Genomic DNA, 19,709 nt, shown 5'->3' on the forward strand with positions numbered 1-19,709 from the left:
TCACAATTTATCATCTCAAGAAATGGGGCCCCTTTTTAGTATCTAAATTGTTTGCCTAAATCTTCAGGAAGTCTCAAAATACCGTGCAGCCATTAGTTTCTTATTTGCGACTCCTCCATGCAAATTTAAAGCCAATCATTTTCCAGTTCTGGTTGTGCTTAGCAGCTGTAAAATTCAGTTTATACTAACTACACATAGAAGAACAACTCTCTCACGCAGAGGTGGCTGATGAGCAGTGCCCAGACAAACATCGCAGAATCCTTCACAAACCTATGCTATTTATGGTACCATGACTATGCAACCCCATCTTGAAGTAGGTGAAATTGAAGAATGGGGTTGGGGTAAAAAAGAGGTAACATGACACAGCAAGTCATGAGTAAATGAGAATCTCACAGTAAACCCTGTGCTTCCTGAGCTCTAGTTTCTTGCTTACTCCTAAGAATGCGCCCATATGGAGGTCATCTCTGCCAAACTATTTTTGTTACTGCGTGTTTTAAGGTGTTACACAAAGCTTTTGTTTACAATGCTTACCCACCATTAGATCATGTCCTTCAGCTCTACAGCATCCTGTTTAATGTTGGAGAATATCTATGTAATGTGTCTGCTACTGCTTCTTTCCTACTGCTTCTTTCCTCCAGTTTTTTGTTTAAGTCTAGGTCCAAGCATTTTTTCATATTTTTCATGAAATATCAGCACAGCTGTCACTGGAGATAGAGTAATCAAGTGCATATCCTCTACTGTCTGAAGAGAATTTCAGTAGATTCTTCTTCCCTCTTTATGAATAACAGTGCTATTTGCTTGCTAAATATAATGCAAAATCGGCAACGGTAATGTGTAAAAACCTGCGGGTCAGCACAGATTATTACAACTTCTAAATTCATGTGCAGCCTGGTTGGCCAAAATGTGCTCAAGGACAGAGCAAGGTTAAGGCTGCTACGGAGATGAAATCTAAACATCATCAGTGTAATGCAAAACGCATGTGTAGCAGTAACTGGAGACAGCCATTCACAGTGAGATAAAGCTTTTGGCAGAGTTCAGCAATCTGGTCATGCTGTTGAGTAGAAAGAGCTACATGCGACTCTGGGCATGTTGAAGAGAACACAAAAAGATGCAGGGCATTTTACCTAGCAAATTAGCATAGCCAGCAAGCAGGTATGGTGAATCATCCTGCAGCATTTTAGATTACTTCGGTAATAACAACAGGAGATGTGCACCCCTAAAGTCTACTATGATCACTACAGCAGCATGTCTTTACTGTTGTTTCCCACCATACTGTTTTGTGGTTTTTTAACATTGTTTACAATGAAAATGTCATATAAACAAATGCATCAGTCATTAAAAAGAAATATTAAAAGAGATTTTCTGTCATGAGTTTAATTCAGAACAGGAGACCTCAGTAAGTTTAGACTTTACTGGTACTGAAAAGCTTATGCAAAATTTAATTCTATGGAAAATAAAGTATGTGAAACACAAAATACCCTGGCAGCTGGACTGTGGTTCTGGACTCTCTTTGCCAGGTCTCACCATTAAAACTCAATCTCTTCCTTTTCCCTTCTGTCTTCAAATGGATTTTCAATTCCCTTTTGTTCTGTGGCACAGTTTCAACAGATGGGATAAAGAATGTTGCCCAGACAAACTAGCCTAAAGCTTGCTGACAAGAACACATCTCTGGGCATGGGAGATGAGGTTATGGATATCTTCTGGAGGCAAAAATTACTGAACCTCAATCTTCTCAATGCTAGATGACTGTTCTCATATCATAATATTAAATAAGTGAGTGTGGGCATCATCACTGACACATCTCTACCAAAAAAAAAAAAAAAAAAAGTAGAACCTCTCTGTTCTTTAAAATAAAAGTATGGCAGTGAGCAAGGCATCTCCAGGGTAGAAACTGCAGAAATGCAATGTACCTAAGCTTGCAGGACTTGTAAATCCCTTGTTGGAAACTTAGATCTAAACTTATTAGCCCAAGTTCATACAACATCCCTGGCAAGCAAGGATGGAAATGAAGCTGAGTGCTGACTCCCAACTGCAGTAGCCACAAGGGAGTGTCACCTTGCAAAACATTGTATGGTCGGTCACGCTGCACAGTCCCTGCAGAGAGCTTGTAACAAAAAAAGAATATGGCCAATATGTAGCTTAAGCAAAGAGCACAGCAAAGCCGTGATGCCATCCCCTGATGTAACTGGGTAATCAGTTATTACCCAGTGATTTCTTCTCATCAAACAGAAGGCCTGCATACCCTTTCTCTCCTGTTTTAACAGATTATATTGCATTTCTGCAAAAACTGCAGTAACACTGCATTTAATAAAAATACTTATTTATATTTATTATATTTTTTTCCTCTCTCTGACAAACATTAGATCATTGCTTAGGTTGCTACTTCATTACATGTAAGTCCACATCCATGGACTTCTTCATTAACATCTTTAAAGCCTTAAAGAAACTTATCAGATCAAAGATGTCTCAAATCTTTCAGCTAACACAAACAAAGTGCAACTTTGCTTTACCTCAATGAATTCTCCTCGGTAGCAGGAGCGACCTGAACCTTAGCGTAAGTACCTACTCTTGGTCTACCTGCCGACCAATTGTCAGATGACAACCAAGGAATAGCTTACCTTGAGCAATAATGCCATGTTTTCACTCAAATCAGATTTCAAGGAAGGGAGACTGTAAGGAACAATTAGCATCAAACTTCTACTCACATTACCAAGCCATCTGGTTTCCATTTTTACACTCCTAGCAAAGTCAGGTCGCAAGGTTTGGATGAGGCCATCCATTGTGCAGGAGACGGAGATAACTAGTGTGAACTTTCAAATATTGTTCCACTATTCTCTAGTTTTTCTCCTAAAAATTTTGCCAGTGCTGACTAACACAACAAGCAGTGACTAGCATGTCCTTCTGGGCTCATTAATGACTTAGAAAATAAAGTGATTTTATTCAAATTGTACTGGCAAATCTTTTCTTCACTTGTTTTGCTAGCTACTTTGCAAATGGTCCTGCTGTCTGCCCTAAGTGGATTTTCTAAGGGCAAGCAGAATCCAAAATAATCTTCCCTTGTTTCTTAAGTGGCTGCCAGACTGAAAATTAATCAATGACTAAAACCTAAGAAACACTTAAGTACTTATTTATTACTTGATAAGTGTCATCATTAAAAAATAATTAAGAAGTAGGACATTTCATCTTCCGTGTGATCTATGTGATGAATTGAGAGACGGGAGCTTCTTTACACTTAAAGTGGAATTGTATAAGCTTTGTTTTGTACCTGATACTTCCCATACCTATCTCAATGTGGTTCTTGTGCAAAGACATCTTTTTTAATTGCTTTTAAGCTATCAATGTTAGTAAACAAATATTGCCCTTATTTTCAGATAAAGGTATTTTTAACAATTCACATCACTCCTAGACTACTTATGTTTCTTCTGCTATTAACCAGCAGAGCAGACGAGTTCTGATGAAGACATCACAGAAAATTTAGAAGTGAGGCATTTGTCTCCATGCTATAGGATTAGAATTCCCAAGGCAGCAATGTGCAGTGAGAGGTGTAGGTAGTGAGGTGGAGAGGAATGGCTCCAGGTATAGTCTCAGCACACGTAGCCTGGGTGCCTCATAAAATATTTTAGCTCATCTCACTACCATGACACACCGATGACCATTTGTTCTTTCATTTTTTTAAAGAAAGGTATGCATAAATTTCTCAAAACATGTGAAAAAGGATGTTTTTCTTGAAATAAATTATGGTCTTTAAAGAATTCCTCCTTCTATACAGGAATAGATGTCTTATTTAGAAAGTCATTCTTCACCATTTTCTTAAGCTGTCCAGTACTTACGAGAAAGAATTTGAATATTTTGCATGCCTATTTTCAGTAATGATTATCATTTTGACAACGGGGCACCTAACTTGCCTGGGGATCTAACTGTAGAAATAAATTATGCATAAGCACTCTAATTTTCAAGAGGAAATTAAGGAATTATTCATATTTTTGCTTCAAATATTTCTAATGCTAATAATATGCTTTTCACAACATATTTACCTCTTCAGCCATCAAAATTCTTAGGCATTATGTAAGCTGTATTGTATTCCTCGCAACACATTTAATTGAACAAGTCCATCGTAGTTATACATCAGAAGTAACACGACTAGAAAGCGATCACAAAAATTGTCATCTAACATGTTGTAATCATACAACAGGATCCTACCAAAAGTCCTTACGGTACTATCAAGGTACATTTACTATGCTACCAATCTTCTAGACCCTTTTGCTCCTCAGTATCCGACGACCAACTGACAGTCTAAATCTCCGCTGATGAATCTGTTCTAGTGTTCTTTAGAAGACCTGATTTAGCCTAAAGCTAAACTGTGGTATACCAGCTTAGTAAGTCTAAACCACCTGAGAACTCCTTAGTTTCCATTAATTTATTAGTATGAAAAATTCAGATGTGACAGAAACTAACACGAACCGGATTAACATTCATCTTTCAAATTACAAACCTTCAGGTTGGGGATTAAGTAGTAAAGGGGATTAAGTCATAAAGAGATGGATTCAGTGGGTTTCACATTACCTGTTACCACTGTAACATGACATTATCAAGCCCTACAGAGTTTTCAAGGCACGGAAAGCTCATTCAAGTTCTGCTCTTTCTGATTCTGAAACAGGATTGTTGTCTTCACTTGAAACCTTTAAAAACCTGTTCATCAGTTAAATTGTCTTTAGTGCAACAGCAACCAAAGGTAAACATCAAAACTTGGCATCAAATAAAGTATTTCCTTCATTCTGGAACAATGTTTTCAAAACTAGCAAAAGAAATGCATCTAGAACTTGCCTAAACTAAAGTACGTAACAGTAAAAGGAACTCGCTGTAATTCAAGACTAAACTGAAAGGGTGCAGATAATATATGTGCCTGGTGCCACCTCCCGGTAGGTTAGAGGTAAAACCATCACAAATTTACTAAATTTTTTCCTACCTACCCTTCAGAAAAATGTCAGGTCTTCGGGGGGGGAGGGGAAAAAAAAAATAACAGAGAGAGAAAGAGAGAACTGAATGTTGTTCTACAGAAGTAGCTTTCAAAACCCTCATAATCCATAAAAAGTTATTTCACTGTACAAGGCAGCCAGTATCTGGGTGTAGCTACTTTCACTCTAGATGGTGTTCTTACACTGGCTTAAATAAGGAAACATCAAAACTCTTTCATTTTATAGAAGAAATAAGTAGTCACCTCAGTAAGTCTAATTTCAAAATGCATTCAGTACCACTGGCAACATTTAAAATGAAAATTAATTTTAAAAATTTCTGCACAGTGTTCAAAGCCAAAATAAGGAAGTCCCTTTGAGAAGTCTGCTCATCATATTAGAAGTTATAGCGCAGCTTATTAGCCCATACTGACTCATTTTAAAATCAATTTAATGACTACTGAAAATTCAAGACAATCTTTCCCAGTTGCACCACTCTTTCACTGCTGATTGTGAAACAATACAGTATTGCTATTTGTAATAATATTCCATGTTTTATGTTTTAAAAAATAGCATTAGCCAACTTGAAAAGAAATGTTACAGTTATTTTGACAGCTGCACCAGGTACCTGTACTTACCCTGCAAACTTTAATGCTACAAAGACTGTTGAAAACAAACTTGACCAACAACAAAAACAAAAAAGAAAATAAAATGAGCTTGGTAATAAAATGCCTGTCAAAAGGTGCAGTATTTTACATTAATTCTAGAGTTAATTCCAGATAATAATAAATCACCAAGGGAATCCTGGATGAGACCTGTGAGGACACAATGGAAGGCAGGAAAGAAGCTCACACACAGCAAAGTGATTTAAAGATAGGGAAGTGATTTAAAGATTTAGAAGATTTAAAAATAACTCTTACATAAAGGAACAGTGATGGTACTTGGCTGTGCTGGTCACCTACCCTACATCCAGGAAAAGCTTTTCCTGGGAACCACCCAAATGTCACACCCTCCTATAGGACAGAAACTAAACAGCTGATAGAGAAAAAAAAGTTTCACCAAAAATCATGGCAGCTCAGCCAACTGATAATTGCCTTACCTAGCATGAGACCTAAAAATACCACAAGCTGGGCTAAGGAAGTGAGGGAGCAAAATGTCTAACCTGCAGAAAAAGAATGAGTTCAACACGTGCCATGAATTTTGAGTGCTGGCAACTACAGGGCTGGACAGCATTCTAAAACCCTAAAGAGAACCAAAGTAATGCACAGAAAACAGGAGGGAAGAAGGCAAAAGGGCTAGCTATTTCTATAGGCTCAGAGTACAGAAGAGTACAGAAGAGTACAGAATCTCTTCCTAAAGTGTGGGGAGAAATGACTCAAAAGAGCTTGAGATCTACCAGAAAAGGCAAAGCACTAAGGCTCTGTTGGCCAGGGTAAGAATTCCTTTCTCTGCACAGGAAAAACTGGTTTTACTGAGGCTTAATATGACAATTTGTTAATGTGATATGAGGGCTTTTGTACCAGACAGAACTTTCATTTTATAGACTATTTTGCTATGATGGAAGGAGAGACCTGTCCACATCATCCTGAGGGTAAAAAAAAAAACCCACCAAAAACCAAAAAACTGGGAATGAACTCTACAAGTGGATTATGTCTTCTAGTCTGCTGGATGACTACGGGAATGTGACCTGGGTTGCCTTAAAAAAAGTGAAGGCGTACCAGTGATTTGGATTGTCCCAGGTTCATTGACAATTGCCATGGGGAAGCAATCATTAAATGTTGCAGAAAAGCCAAGCTAAACAGGGGACGTTTCCTTTCACACAGAGAGAAAAAAATTCTGTATTAACATCAAGCCGTAATTGAGAAACAGAGTAATGACTAAAGAATCGCAAGAGACCTAAATTAAATACAACTGGGACTTCACATTCCTTATGAAAATTAAGGTTTTAGCATGAGATAATTAAAGCAAGGATAGCCAGCTCCTGGTGTGCCAGAACATATAACTCAGCCTGTCATCTTCGTTCCTGAGAGTCCCTCAGAGTTGGTCAGGAAGCAGGCTGTCAGCCACACAAATCATTCACTAACCCACAGCAGTCTCCCTGCTGTTCTCCCTTGCAAGAGCCCCGCAGCCTTCCTCCTGTCATGTAGCTGGACATGCCCTAAACACAAACTATAGGCATCATCATCACATGGAGCATGCCTGTTCAGTAATATGACGAAAGGAGTTATGTACGTATGTCCCCATCACACTTGACCAGGCTATGGTCAAGTGGTGACTGAATATTAGTTACACAACAGGTAGGCACACATTCGCGGGGTGCCTTTGTTGGGGGATACTGGATTGACCTGGCAGAGAAGCTGAGTGACACCAACCTAAATGAAGTGAAGAAAATGAAGACAAGTGTTGTGGAGCTTAGGACTTGTAACAGAGAAACAAGATAACTGGAGAATGTAAAGGGAAAAGCAGCAAACACACATTGTCAAATAACTAAACCTTCATGCAAGTGAATTATTGCTGGGGGGGAAAGAGAGGAACATCTTGATGGCATGAGAAGAAAAAGAGAGGTGAAGATGAGGAACATTCCAGTAGAAGAAATACAAAGGTTAATAAAGACACTACTTCATGGACATAAAAGATTGACCTTTTCAAAACTAATGAATTGGCCACAGAAAAATAATGTGTTAAAAGACAAAGGGAAGTATTAGGAGAAAGAAGTATTGAAAATACGCAGCTCTTACCATTAGATTACATTGCACCATATATAAGAAATGTAAAAAAAAGTAGTAACACATTGTAAAAGGGAAATGTATTTCCCTAAAGAGAGAGAAGAATTAGAATTCCAAAATGCAAAGGTGGTGTTTGTTTGGGTTTGTTTGGTTTGGGTTTTTTTGGGGGGGGGGGGCCACACCAGGGCAGAAAACAGTGTTAACTGTGACACAGAAATGGGGCTAGAGAAGTGATCCAAAACTCTGTGAAACACCATGTGCCAGGCTCACTGAAGGAAGCTTAGAGTTTTAACAGAGGTACTGGGGATCACCACCACCTCTCAATACCTTCCAGATGAATCTTGGGAGAAAAAAGATGGTGCAATTAAGTCTGTTGCTGATAAGCATATCTGCCAGGTCCTATCAACAGATCTTCAAGCCATCTACCCTGAAATACAGTGAAATGAATTTGGTAAACCAAGAAGCGTTTGAATTTTTTTTCTTTCATTTGGTTTTAACAGTAACAAAACAGCTGGAGGAGAAATATGTATATATTAATCATAAGTTCTGCTATTCTTGCCTGGCCTCATGCAACAGGGCTTTCAAGCTCTTATATTTATCACAAAAATGAGCAGCTCTCCAAAAACCTCAGAGGAAGCAAAACAGATGAAAAGCCAAGTGGGAAAAAAAGCGGGTTGAGACCATTTTGGGATAGATGAATAAGAGCATGATAGTACGTAAGGTTTGAAGCAAACCAGCTGATACTCACAGCTATCTAGCTTCTAAAAGCTGGGCTTCCGATCAAAACGCTTCCATTACCATAGGCTTTGAAATATACCACTCTTACTCAGAAGATATTTTATTCAGAAGACTAATGTATAACACAATCACTTGTGATCAAGACCCAGAATATAGTTCTCTAGGTAAACAGCTGAATTATTCAGACCCTTTCAGAACTTCAGCACATGATTTCAGGACTATGCTATTTGTTTTAATCACAGCAGCGTGATTAAAACAGTACTTCCTCTTAGAGCAAAAATTGGAGCCAACAGGTTGAGAAAAAGTATTTTATGATGACAAAATAAGCAATCGTGCCATCAAGTCACTCTTTTAGCAGCTGGCCTACTGCACTGCGTAATGACCATATGGTTCTTATCCTAGTTTTAAAATACTTCTGTTTTGAACATCACTTCATTTTAAGGCTGTTCTGATCAGTTTCTTTCAGGGTAAATATGGGCATTTAATACAGGTATGTCTTAGATGATAAATGTCTATTCATTCCAGACACTTCAGAAAAATCACATTCAGGAAAGGATTTCATTTGCAGCTCTTGCATGCCCAACAAATCCATTCACTTTCCAGTTTGCACTTACTGCCTGTCGATTTTACCAGCTGACTAGCTGGCCACCTAGTTACTATCCCAGTGGACTATGGCTTCCCCTATTCATGATACTATTTAAATATTTCAACACTTCACATTTACTTGCTGTTTCACTCTTGTCTCTCTTACCTGTTAACATCTGCCAGTTTCCTCCTTTTGATAGTCACTGCTAGTTGCCGTGTTTCCCTTGGTGTCCCTGTAATAACAGGATTGAAGTGCTTTGACCAACTAGCAATTGCCCTTCACTGCGGCAGCCTGACAGAGCGGTGAGCTTGTGGGCTCCCTGCCTTTCTAAATGCCTCTTAACCCCTTTCTTTTTGTGTTACCTGCTACCCTACGGATTTAAGGAAAAAGTGTCTGTTTCATCCCACTTTCCCAAGGTCTCCGCTGCCTGCCTCTCGACAGTGCTTGCAGAATAGACCGGTTTTATTTTAGATAGCTACTACATGATTTACATAGCGAATGCTTCCAAAAATCACCCATAAACGAGGTACTTGCTTCATTTCATTCGTACCTGGCAAGTTTCATTTTTAAGTTCAAAAGCGCCTCCATACGGACGAACGCATCTAAACAAACTGTGAAACCGAGCTTCCAACAGCACTTCCACGGCGAGGCCTCACTCCGCCCCCAGCCTGTGCTTCCCTCAGCCCCGCCACAGGCGACTGTGGCACCTAGAGCTGGTGGGAAGTTTAACGCGGGAAGACCTTTCCTTTCTATCAGGCAGCTTGCCGAGCCAGCCCTCTCCGTCAATGCACAGCACGGCAGCCCCGCTTCGCCACCAGAAGACACGCTGGGGCCGGCGGTGTGGCGTGAGGTGCGGTGCGGTGCGGCCCCGCGCCCTCCCCTCAGCCACCTGGGCGGCACCGCCCCGCCTCGCGCCCCGCCGGCTAACGGCCGCCCGCGCGCGCACCACGGCGGACGGCTTCCCCCAACGGTCCGCGCACGCGGGGAAAGGAGGAGGAGGGGGCGGGGGAAGGCCTCCGCTAGCGCGCGTGCGCGGCGACGGGCTGACGAGGCGGGAAAGGGGCGCTGTGGCGGGGGGCGGGGCTCGGTTTGAACCGGGCGGCGGGGAAAAGCGGCGGCCGCCGCCGCGCAGCCCCCATGGCCAAGCAGCTCGGCCGGGACCAGCAGGGCATCACCCTGCGGGGCAGCGCCGAGATCGTCGCCGAGTTTTTCTGTAAGGGGCTGCGCCGCTGGGGAGGCGGGACTCGGAGACCGACCCGGGGGGTGGGAGGGAGGACGGTGCGGCTGGTAGGCCTCCTGCGGGGCGACATGGCCGCCGGCGGGGAGGGGCGGCCCGGCCGCCTCACGCACCCATCTCCTGCCCACCCCCCTCTCCCTTCCGCGTGTTGCAGCTTATGGAATCAACAGCATCCTCTACCAGCGGGGCATCTACCCCCCCGAGACCTTCACCCGCGTCCAGAAGTACGGGCTCACCCTCCTCGTCACCACCGACCCCGAGCTGAAGAACTACCTCAACAATGTGGTGGAGCAGATGAAAGGTAGCGGGGGGGGCGCTTCTTCAAACTGCCAAGCTAGTGCAGCTGGCGGGAGGCTGCTGTGCCCTCCTGTTGTGTCTCTGGTGATGCTTCTTGTCGCTCTCGCACTGCAAGTAACCGCTGTGGCCTCTTTCAGAGTGGCTGTACAAGTGCATTGTGCAGCGCCTGGTGGTGGTCATCTCGAGTATCGAAAACAACGAGGTTCTGGAGCGGTGGCAGTTTGACATAGAGTGTGACAAAACTGCAAAGGATGAGAGGTGAGTAACAGTGTTCCTCTAGGCCTGCTCTTCCCTCTACCTAGCAGCTGCGCAGGCACAAGATAAATTCCACGCGCATCAGCACTGTTCTGGTTCCTCAGAGCAGCCGAGACGGCCTTTTCTCAGTATCAACATGGAAGGCGTTCCTTCAAACCTTACCAAACCTACTATCTTTCTTACTGCTATTCCTTCTGTTTGTCTGTAAACCAGTCATTATATGATTGAAGTATACATAATCCTCAGGTGTTGACTTTATTTTTTTTTTTTTAAAGCACCAGATCAAAACTTGATTTTTAATCTTCAACAAAGTACATAAAATCCTGTATTGGGTACATGCCCTGAAGAACTACAGCTTTCCTGTTGTTATGCCAAAATGTTCTCATCCATTCCGGACTGAGAATAAATGTAACATTCCTTACAAGTACTGTGAAGCTTCACAAACAACAATACAGGGAAACTGACTATCACTTAATATTTCTAAGCCTGTCTACCTAGGGCTTAAAAGAGTGTCACTACTATAAAAAAATTCTGTAGCAAACAGACCAACAGAGCTTAACAGAGAGAACTGTATTTAAAGAAAACTGTCAGTATAGTAGAAGCTTGCTTTCTTAACAGAGTTTTCCTATTTTTCCAGTGCACCACGAGAGAAATCTCAGAAGGCTATTCAGGATGAAATTAGATCTGTTATCAGACAAATAACTGCCACAGTAACTTTTCTGCCACTGTTGGAAACTGCCTGTGAGTATTCCTAACTTCACTAAAGAAATCAGATGCTTCTTTTGGAAAATCTCAACAACTTTTCCACTTTTAGAAAATACTTTCTGCTATTTTCTAAGGTTTTTTAATTATTACATGTCATATATCATTACATTTCTGAGAGCATTTTGTTAGACTGAGATCAGGATAGAACTCAGGGTGCCTTCTAGAAGATGCACTTTAACTTCAAATATGCCATCTTCTTATGTATGCATTACTGTTAACTTGTTTCCACTTGCTTACAGGTGCCTTTGACTTGCTGATATACACAGATAAAGATTTGGCAGTGCCAGAAAAGTGGGAAGAGTCAGGACCACAATTCATAGCCAATTCGGAAGAGGTTCGTCTTCGTTCCTTCACTACTACAATCCACAAAGTAAACAGTATGGTGGCTTACAAAAAGGATTCCTTCCCCTAAGACACAGTGGGGGTGTTGTATATATCCTGTCACCTTGTATAGTTTCTGTTCCTAGTGCAGCTGAGTTATGAACACATCATTACTGTTGCTCTTGCTGAAGTATGATACAGAAAAAAGGCAACATGGTTGCCTAGGATAATGTGGTGTAACACTAGACTAAGCTGGCATTGTTTTTAAACAGGTCTAAATAAGAGATTCATAACAATAGTTCAATTCTTACTTATCTGTACGAGCTAAACTAATGGTGTGTTAAACTACCACGTTCACTAGAAAAACTGTCTAAACCTAGGATCAATTGCTAGAATTGTGTTCAGATCCTGTAATTTCATATTTTATTATTATAAACTGCATTCTATTAGCAGGCTTAAGTTCTCTCTGGCACTAAAAAAAAAAATCACACTCCTGACATGCCAGTTCTTCATGTTAAAAGCCTGGGCTGTTTTATTACCAGAAACAATTCTAAAATGAATCAACAGAACAATTCTGAAGTTACTTGTACCTCTTTACAATGAAAGCAGCTGTTTAAGGAAAATCTTAACTATATGAAGCCTTGTACATTAGTGACAGCTGGACTCTGCTTGTGGGGATGGTGGTGGTGTTCTAAGTCGGTGTACGTCTCTAGTGTCTGTCAAGCATTTTCTACGTTTGTATTCTTGTTTTACAAATAAAGTTTGAACTTGTATAGTGTTATCTAATTCCAAGTCTGTAGTACTTCGTATTTTAGATGTTTTTATGGACGCTACGTCTTAATTTATCACTGTCACAGAATTAGTACCCTAAAGGCATCCTACTTACTGTTACTTCAACTGTTTCCTCTGAGTCTGTACAACACTTGTTTTGAGTCAATATGAAATCCAGTCATGGATTAGTAGTTTTCCCGCACTTAAGTCTTCAAGTAACAGTATAAATAGGTCACAGTGACCTAATGATTAAGCACAGCGCCTTCCATATTTGTTAAATAGCATCTGACTCTTCCTGCATTCTTCACACATCTTGTACCAGAAGAAATTTAGGATTTAAAACTGTGTTAATAGAACTTTCAGATACTTCTGTGGTTTTGTTCATTTCCTTTACCAAATGCACTTCAGCCAGAGTATTTAACTTTTCTCACTCTTCTAGAGTTATATATATATGACTCTTACTGTTGTAACAGTGTAATTTCAAAAGTTTATTTAAAAAATATTGATTACAAGTACTCCACCACTATATTACAAAGTTTCTGGGCTTTCCTACCAGGAAATAGTTCTTTCCAGCAGTCCCAATCTAGCAGAATTGAAAAGGCAGCCTTCTGTAAATCAGCAGCACAAAATCACAGCTTTTTAAAACACATACAATCTAGGTACTTCCAAAAAAATATTACATTATTCACTGCTAGGGCTTGCACTGCAGTAACAGAGGAATACCTAGTGTTTTCTTCTGCCTGTCTGCAATTTTCTTAAACAGGTGACTGCACTACCCCTTTACACCTAGGAGGTGCACCTTCAAAGCACTGCCCCTGAGGAGGACTGGATCAAGGCAGTGAGCGCAAGTCAACTGTAACAGAAATTTAAATAAGGAACTGACAACCACTGCTTCATACCAAAGGTGAGATCAGGAAGTGACTTGTACAGAGCCAGCAGTAGTGAGTATAAAAACCACCCTTATTTTACAGAGGTACAGAAGCCAGATTGCTCCAGGAAGTTCAAGTCACTTCTTTCTTGTACCAAATACAATTTATCTTCTTCTTTAAGAAGGACCAGCTCCAAGTCCATCTCCAAGTCTGCATATTTTTTCTTTTTTTATAGACGCACCAACAGTCAAGAGATTTAAGTATATCATTGCATAGAGATAATGTCCACGAAAACTATATGCAAAAAGGAACAGGTTATAAATCCTGAAGTTTTCACAAAGACCCTGCAGAACAAAAAAGAAAGAAAAAAAAAGTCACATTAATGCAATCTCCCAGAAGTCAAGCCTTTGTAGAGGTGTCCAATAGGATTTGCTGATACCTAATGGAACCCACCCTCTTCATTAGTTTCCCCTACCTTGGGGGTCACTTCTGTAGAGTGAAGAATCAAAAACATAGGTGCCCCCTCCCCCCATCTCCGATGGCAGTATAGTTTTTCTTAGGAAACCAGATAAAGGGCAAGATTTAAAAGTTACACAACAGACATTCCTCACCTGACTAGTTCAGCTGACGTATAAGCTGGTTGATTGCTTCACCTCTGCAGCCAGGCTTACCCATTTCCTTCAGGAAACCCACTTTGTTACGTGAAGCATGGCGAGCCACTGACAGATGGAACGGCCATAGAAAGTTTGTGACTTGTTTGAAATACTTCCCAGCTGAGTAGATTTCATGAATAAGGTCTTCCAGGCAAATAATACCATAGTTCCCTGCAGAGAATTTTTTTTTAAAAAAAAAAACCAAACAACAAAACAAAAAGCACGCCCCGTACAACATATACACAAGATGCCCAACAGTATTATCTTTCCTCATGCTACTCCAGAAAAGCCAGTTCTCCATCTGCAAGTCTTGCAAGGTTTTTCTCCCTCCCCTCCCTCTGAGGTCAGATTGCAAACTCTCCACATCGGCCTCTTTCCTTGATTCACTTAATTTTCTCATCCTCTTCCTCACCTAAATGCTCCTCTATCAGCATATTGTCTGTCAGAGGCATTCTCTTTTTCTTTATCTTGGCTTGACCCCGTTTCAGGATGAGCTCTCGTACAGATTTCAGGTTAGGGTGTCTGCAAAAACAAAAATCAGATTCTGTAGCAGAGAGACATGATACAGCCGAAAGTCTCATCCTACTCCTTTGTATAGAGGTGAGAAAGTAACCAAGTTATTTTTAGAACAATGAAAAAAGGGACAATAACAAGTTTTAGATAGAAGTTGACAAAGTTTTGACCATTACTGGAAAAGCCAGCTACGGATCTGTGATACCAGAGGGAGAATCAAAAAGCTACAATATTTACATACAAACTGCTATCAAGTCACGGGGCTGGTACTTACCCCCACACCACATAAGGTTCCACAATCCGCAGCATCTTCAGCGATAAAGGAGTCAGTTTAACAAATGTTCCAGTGAAATTTTTTCTCAGCCGCAGCAACTCGATCACTCTTCTTACCCTCCTACTCACTCCCTTAATACTGAGTCAGAAAAACATTTAGTTTAGTATTAGTAACCACGTTTCTCTAATACAGCAACAAAAGGTCTCAGATTACCTACAAGGAGACATGTCTGGGTTGATCACCCTTCCTTTGCTTAGAAATTATGTGACAGCTACAGGTAGTAACAATAATAAAGGTAAGGAGTAACAAAACTTTCTTACTCTACAATCCGCACAACAAAGGCTAGTTTGTGCTCCTGAGGTACAGGCGTCTGTCCAGGTCTCTGCTCCATGCGCCTCAGCCGGATGTCATCTCGGTGTTTGCGCCATGAATCTCGAACAAAAGCCTCAAGGCGTTTAAACTGGATTTGTTTCCCCTTCTGGTGCTAAAGACAAAAGGATAAGAAATGATCACCCTTCCCAAGAGTCTCAGAGGTTTGCATCTCCAAGGCCAAATGAAATTCAGGACTTGATGAACTATGCCCTTTCAGTTTTGGAGGCAGTAAGAAGAAAAATAAATTTGATAATCTAAGCCCAGGGGAGACAGAACTGAGGACAACATATGAATTTACAAGCACCTAGCTATAATTTATGAACAGTGAACTAAGAGTTTTTCCTCAGAAAAAAAAATAAATTAGGACAAACAAAGTGAGACCCAGGATACTTCTATGCATAGAAGAAATCAAATAGAAGCATTTGCAGCTACAGACAGATCTTCACAACTACATACACAGCTCAGCCAATCACTGGGAAAGCCAGAAACAACATATGTATCTGGGTAAAACAGATGCTACAGCAATACCCTAGTGTGACTCAAAATTACCATTCAACAGAAAATAACTGGTTTTAAAGTCCTTTTCTACAAAGTCACACATACAAAAAAAAAAATCCAAGCATTCAAATAACTATTAAGTATTACTAATTTAAACACAAAACATCTAGCTCACTTAAAAAGTCTTTTCAGAATCATGGGAAAATTTAAAGCTTTTTTAAATTAAAAAGATGTTTAAATGCCTATCCTTAGCTCAGGAACACATACATCCACCATAGCTCTTTCTCATATGAATGGGAGCTGAATGTGCATGGCAGCTACCCAGTAATATTTCGGATACACTACTGACTAAATTATTAGGCCATTTTAAAGTTGAAATATTTAATGTTATGTGTCTTCTGTCCCATTTCACCTTGTAAATCACCCATAAAATTGGTTTGAATTTTCAAAGCAGGTAGGCCCTATCAAAATCTCATCACTAGGGTCATTTTTCTAATGAGAATCTTAAAAGGTGGCAATTTAACATTATTGCTTATACTTCCCCTTCCACCTCATAAATACAGCAAGCCATTCATATAGTTAAAAACATAAACACAGTACCTAACCAAAACGGCAGGAGTTTTGCACATAATTCCACCAACTCCACAAAACCAGATTCACTGGGAAAGCTTTAAGCCACTTCCAAGACACGCACCTGCTACGTTAGCTGAGATACAGCAGAACGGGTCTCAAATTCTGAAATAGGAAGGTTTGCTGTGCTCTGCCAGTCTGGAAACCACACACCGAGCACAGAGAGCAACATGTGCCACCTAACACACAGAAAAAGGCTTCACAATGACCTGCCTATGCTCTAACAGATTTATCTACCTAGTTAACTCTAAACGCACCTTCAGAAAGGCACACTGTCTCCATGAAGTTTTACAATGCAAAGGTGAACTGCTTTCAGACAGCGTAATCCCACGGTAGCACAACCGACTCGGCAGCATTACGTTTTACCACATTTGGCCATGCACACACGCACCCTGGTAACCACTAATCTAAGAGGAACAACTCTTCAATAAATTTGTGTTTCGGTATAACACGCCAGAAAGTTCTGTCCTCTTTACAGGGCTCGGAGACACACGGGGAAGACGCTCAACAACCGAAGAGATGAACTCAAGTTCCCCTCAGAGATAACCCAGAGGATCGTCACGGTGTCAATACCGAGTCTCAGCAACGAGCTGGCTCCCTCCTTTGCCCCCCCCGCAGGGCTCCGGCATCCCCCTCGCGGAGGAAGCTGACCACTCAGATCATTCGTACGGCTGCACGGAGCTACGATTCCCTCCTCCGAAACACAAGCACGGACAGCCGCAACAGCACTGCAGATCCACCCCAGGCTTAGCCCCCTTGCAGCCAGGCTCTCCCAGCCGGCCGGACAACGCCGACTCCGCTGCCCCGGGGATCCCCCCGCGGCCGGCCCCTACCTTCCGCTTGTTGAGGAGCGCCTGCTTGGCCTGGGTGGCCTTGACGGCCTGGTAGGCCTTCCTCTTCTTCAGCAAGTTCTCCGGCACCAGCGGGATCCGCCGCCTCGGCCTGCGGGACGGGAGAAGCCGGTCACATCCAGCAGCACCGCACCCCGACCCCCCCCGGGACACGCCACCCCCAGCCCCGCGACCGCGCAGTCCCCGCGGATGGCGGCGGATACCCGACCCGCCGCTCCCCCTCACTCACTCCTCTTCCGCCATTTCGCCGGCAGCCGAGGGTGGGGGAATGCCGCGCATGCGCGGGGCGGTGTCATGGCCGCCCAGCCCAGGGCCGGGCTGCCCGCAGCCCCTCCTCGTCTCTTACCCGACGGGACCCGCGGAGAACGGGGGTCCCTGGGGCACCCCCGGGATTTCCCGGAGGGACTCCTCGCCTCAGTCGGATCGCTGCGGGAGCAGACAAGGACCATCTAAAGGAGTGAAGGTATTCTTTACATTTTTCTGGGCTTCTCTGCTGGAATCTGGGACCGGCCGTTAGGGGGTTCTCGTAAGCGGCAGGAGACCGTCCTACGCGGAGCACCGTATACCAGGTTACTAGTGCCTGAGGGTATACATCTGGTATCATTCGGTATTGGTACAGAGCTCGTATACCTTGTGTAAGTTTTTGTACTTCTGGTTTTGTGCACGCTCGCTGTGAGTGCTGCGCTCTGGTATTTGGTACGGGCACGGGGTGAGCTACGTACTTCTGCCATAACACCCTCTGTGGCGGTATTGATTTATTGGTATTGAACTTGGATATATTTGTAAGGAATTGTCTACTGAAAATTGATTTGGATTTGACGCTCGTGTATGAATAAGCTGAGTTAACTCTGGTGTGACTGGTGAGCGACTGGGACGCGCACAGCTGCAAAGTGAGTGTGGGAAACCCGGAGAACTGTGTATTTCACCGTGGAAATGAATGTGAACCACTTTTTCCTCATAAATTGCTTTATCTGTGATCAAAACCTATGGGTAGTATTTGGATGGGATATTCAGTGTGAGAATTGTGGAACGTAGTCAGGGTGGGAAAATAAAGACAGGTTGAAGGTATTAAAGTAATCTGTGGGAAAATAAACGACATACAGAATCAGTAAAAGTAGAGGGGGGGGGACACAACAAAGTGGTGGAATTCTAAAGAAAAGCCCCCTAGGATGTATCCTAGCACACTGGAGAGATATAGGGGGACCACCAGGTGGGCATGTGATCAAGACGACATTAATTAAATACTGTAATCAGTGGTGGCCTTTATACAAGCTGGAGGAGGATGAAAAATGGCCCTTTAATGGATCTTTGAATTATAATACTATATTGCAGTTAAGGTTATTTTTGCAGAGAGAAGAAAATGGGATGAGGTTATATATGCCAATATGTTCTTTACCTTACGAAACCACCTGGACTGGCAGAGAGATTATGGGATCAATGTACCACCACAAGACCTCCTGGTTTTATCCTTAGAAAAAGAACATAGAGGTGAAAGAAAGAGGAGAAAATGAAGAGATGCTGCTTAGTGTGTAGCATTGGACAAAGGTGTTTGAAGCTGACAAACCCTAGGAAGAAAGTAGAGGAGTTAGAAGAGCAGCCCGAGGACCTGGGATTACCCCCTCCATTACAAAATCTGCCTCCCTTACCCCCATCCAAAACAGACAGTTACAGTGAGGAGGAAGGAGCAACAAGCGATTTTACTCCAATTACAGCACAAACCCGGAGTAAAACCCAGAGGGCTGTGTTACTCCTAGCCCCATTGAGAGAAGTAATGGGGGCAGGAGGTCCGGCTAGGCTAAAAGTTCCTTTTTCCACCGCTGATCTGGATGCCTGGAAAGAGGTAGCTAAGGGGTATCAAGATGACCCCATTAAAGTGGCAAAGCAATTTGAATTAATAGTAAAAAATCAGGATTCCGATTGGTTAGATGTAGATTTAATTTTAGGAGAAATGACAGAAACAAAACCAATTGGTATTAAAAACCGCTCAAACCCATGTACAGGCCCAGATCACTGGAGGAACTTTACAGGGGAACGTAGATGACCACGTCCCCCTGACTGACCCACACTGGGAACCCAATGATGCATGAGATTACAGAATGCTAAAACGATATCAAGATTGGATTAAATTGGGATTAGAGAATGCGATTCCAAATGCTGTAAACTGGTCTGCATTATATGCTGTCAAACAGGGGCCAAAAGAAACCTCTACTGAATTTCTAGATCAAATAAGAAATGGCATGAGAAAATACACTACCCTAGATCCTTCTTCAGACGTGGGACAGCAACAGCTTGTCTCTCTGCTTCTGGGACAGTCATCTGCAGATACAAGGAAGAAGTTACAGAAATTAAAAGAGCCAGATATAAGCGACTTAGAGAAGTTGCTTGAAGAAGCGTGGAGAGT

General features: G+C 42.1%; 2 protein-coding genes and 1 long non-coding RNA gene across 3 annotated transcripts in view; 1 reads left to right on the top strand and 2 right to left on the bottom strand.

Moving 5' to 3' along the window:
- Positions 1–9,681, bottom strand: part of LOC138688716 (uncharacterized) — a 114,000-nt gene extending 104,319 nt beyond the window's left edge. Inside the window, exon 1 of the long non-coding RNA XR_011327600.1 lies at positions 9,553–9,681. This is a non-coding gene — a long non-coding RNA (uncharacterized lncRNA). The remainder of the gene's footprint in view (positions 1–9,552) is intronic.
- Positions 9,682–10,081: 400 nt separating this feature from the next.
- MAD2L1 (mitotic arrest deficient 2 like 1) lies at positions 10,082–12,663 on the top strand. The gene is made up of 5 exons (XM_069802486.1): positions 10,082–10,215; positions 10,394–10,540; positions 10,674–10,794; positions 11,429–11,532; positions 11,796–12,663. The coding sequence occupies exons 1-5, from the start codon at positions 10,140–10,142 to the stop codon at positions 11,966–11,968; spliced, it is 621 nt and encodes a 206-aa protein (XP_069658587.1). The 5' UTR covers positions 10,082–10,139; the 3' UTR covers positions 11,969–12,663.
- A 449-nt stretch (positions 12,664–13,112) lies between these two features.
- On the bottom strand, positions 13,113–17,679 carry RPL7L1 (ribosomal protein L7 like 1). The gene is made up of 7 exons (XM_069802364.1): positions 17,538–17,679; positions 17,291–17,399; positions 15,278–15,441; positions 14,958–15,095; positions 14,583–14,692; positions 14,129–14,341; positions 13,113–13,861 (listed from the first exon to the last, which is right to left on the bottom strand). Exons 1-6 carry the CDS (start codon positions 17,585–17,587, stop codon positions 14,133–14,135), a joined length of 780 nt encoding a protein of 259 aa, XP_069658465.1. The 5' UTR covers positions 17,588–17,679; the 3' UTR covers positions 13,113–13,861; positions 14,129–14,132.
- Positions 17,680–19,709: the final 2,030 nt, after the last annotated feature.

The sequence above is a fragment of the Haliaeetus albicilla genome, chromosome 1, assembly GCF_947461875.1.
Source record: "Haliaeetus albicilla chromosome 1, bHalAlb1.1, whole genome shotgun sequence".
Classification (NCBI taxonomy): domain Eukaryota; kingdom Metazoa; phylum Chordata; class Aves; order Accipitriformes; family Accipitridae; genus Haliaeetus; species Haliaeetus albicilla.

Excerpts from the sequence above, each read along its gene's own strand:
- MAD2L1 (XM_069802486.1), top strand. The coding sequence starts at position 10,140 with ATGGCCAAGCAGCTCGGCCGGGACCAGCAGGGCATCACCCTGCGGGGC. Across the intron at positions 10,216-10,393 it reads GATCGTCGCCGAGTTTTTCT|CTTATGGAATCAACAGCATC; the intron begins GTAAGGGGCTGC and ends CGCGTGTTGCAG. Across the intron at positions 10,541-10,673 it reads TGTGGTGGAGCAGATGAAAG|AGTGGCTGTACAAGTGCATT; the intron begins GTAGCGGGGGGG and ends GGCCTCTTTCAG.
- RPL7L1 (XM_069802364.1), bottom strand. The coding sequence starts at position 17,587 with ATGCGCGGCATTCCCCCACCCTCGGCTGCCGGCGAAATGGCGGAAGAG. Across the intron at positions 17,400-17,537 it reads GGCGAAATGGCGGAAGAGGA|GCCGAGGCGGCGGATCCCGC; the intron begins GTGAGTGAGGGG and ends CCCGTCCCGCAG. Across the intron at positions 15,442-17,290 it reads CGCTCCTCAACAAGCGGAAG|CACCAGAAGGGGAAACAAAT; the intron begins GTAGGGGCCGGC and ends TTTTGTCTTTAG.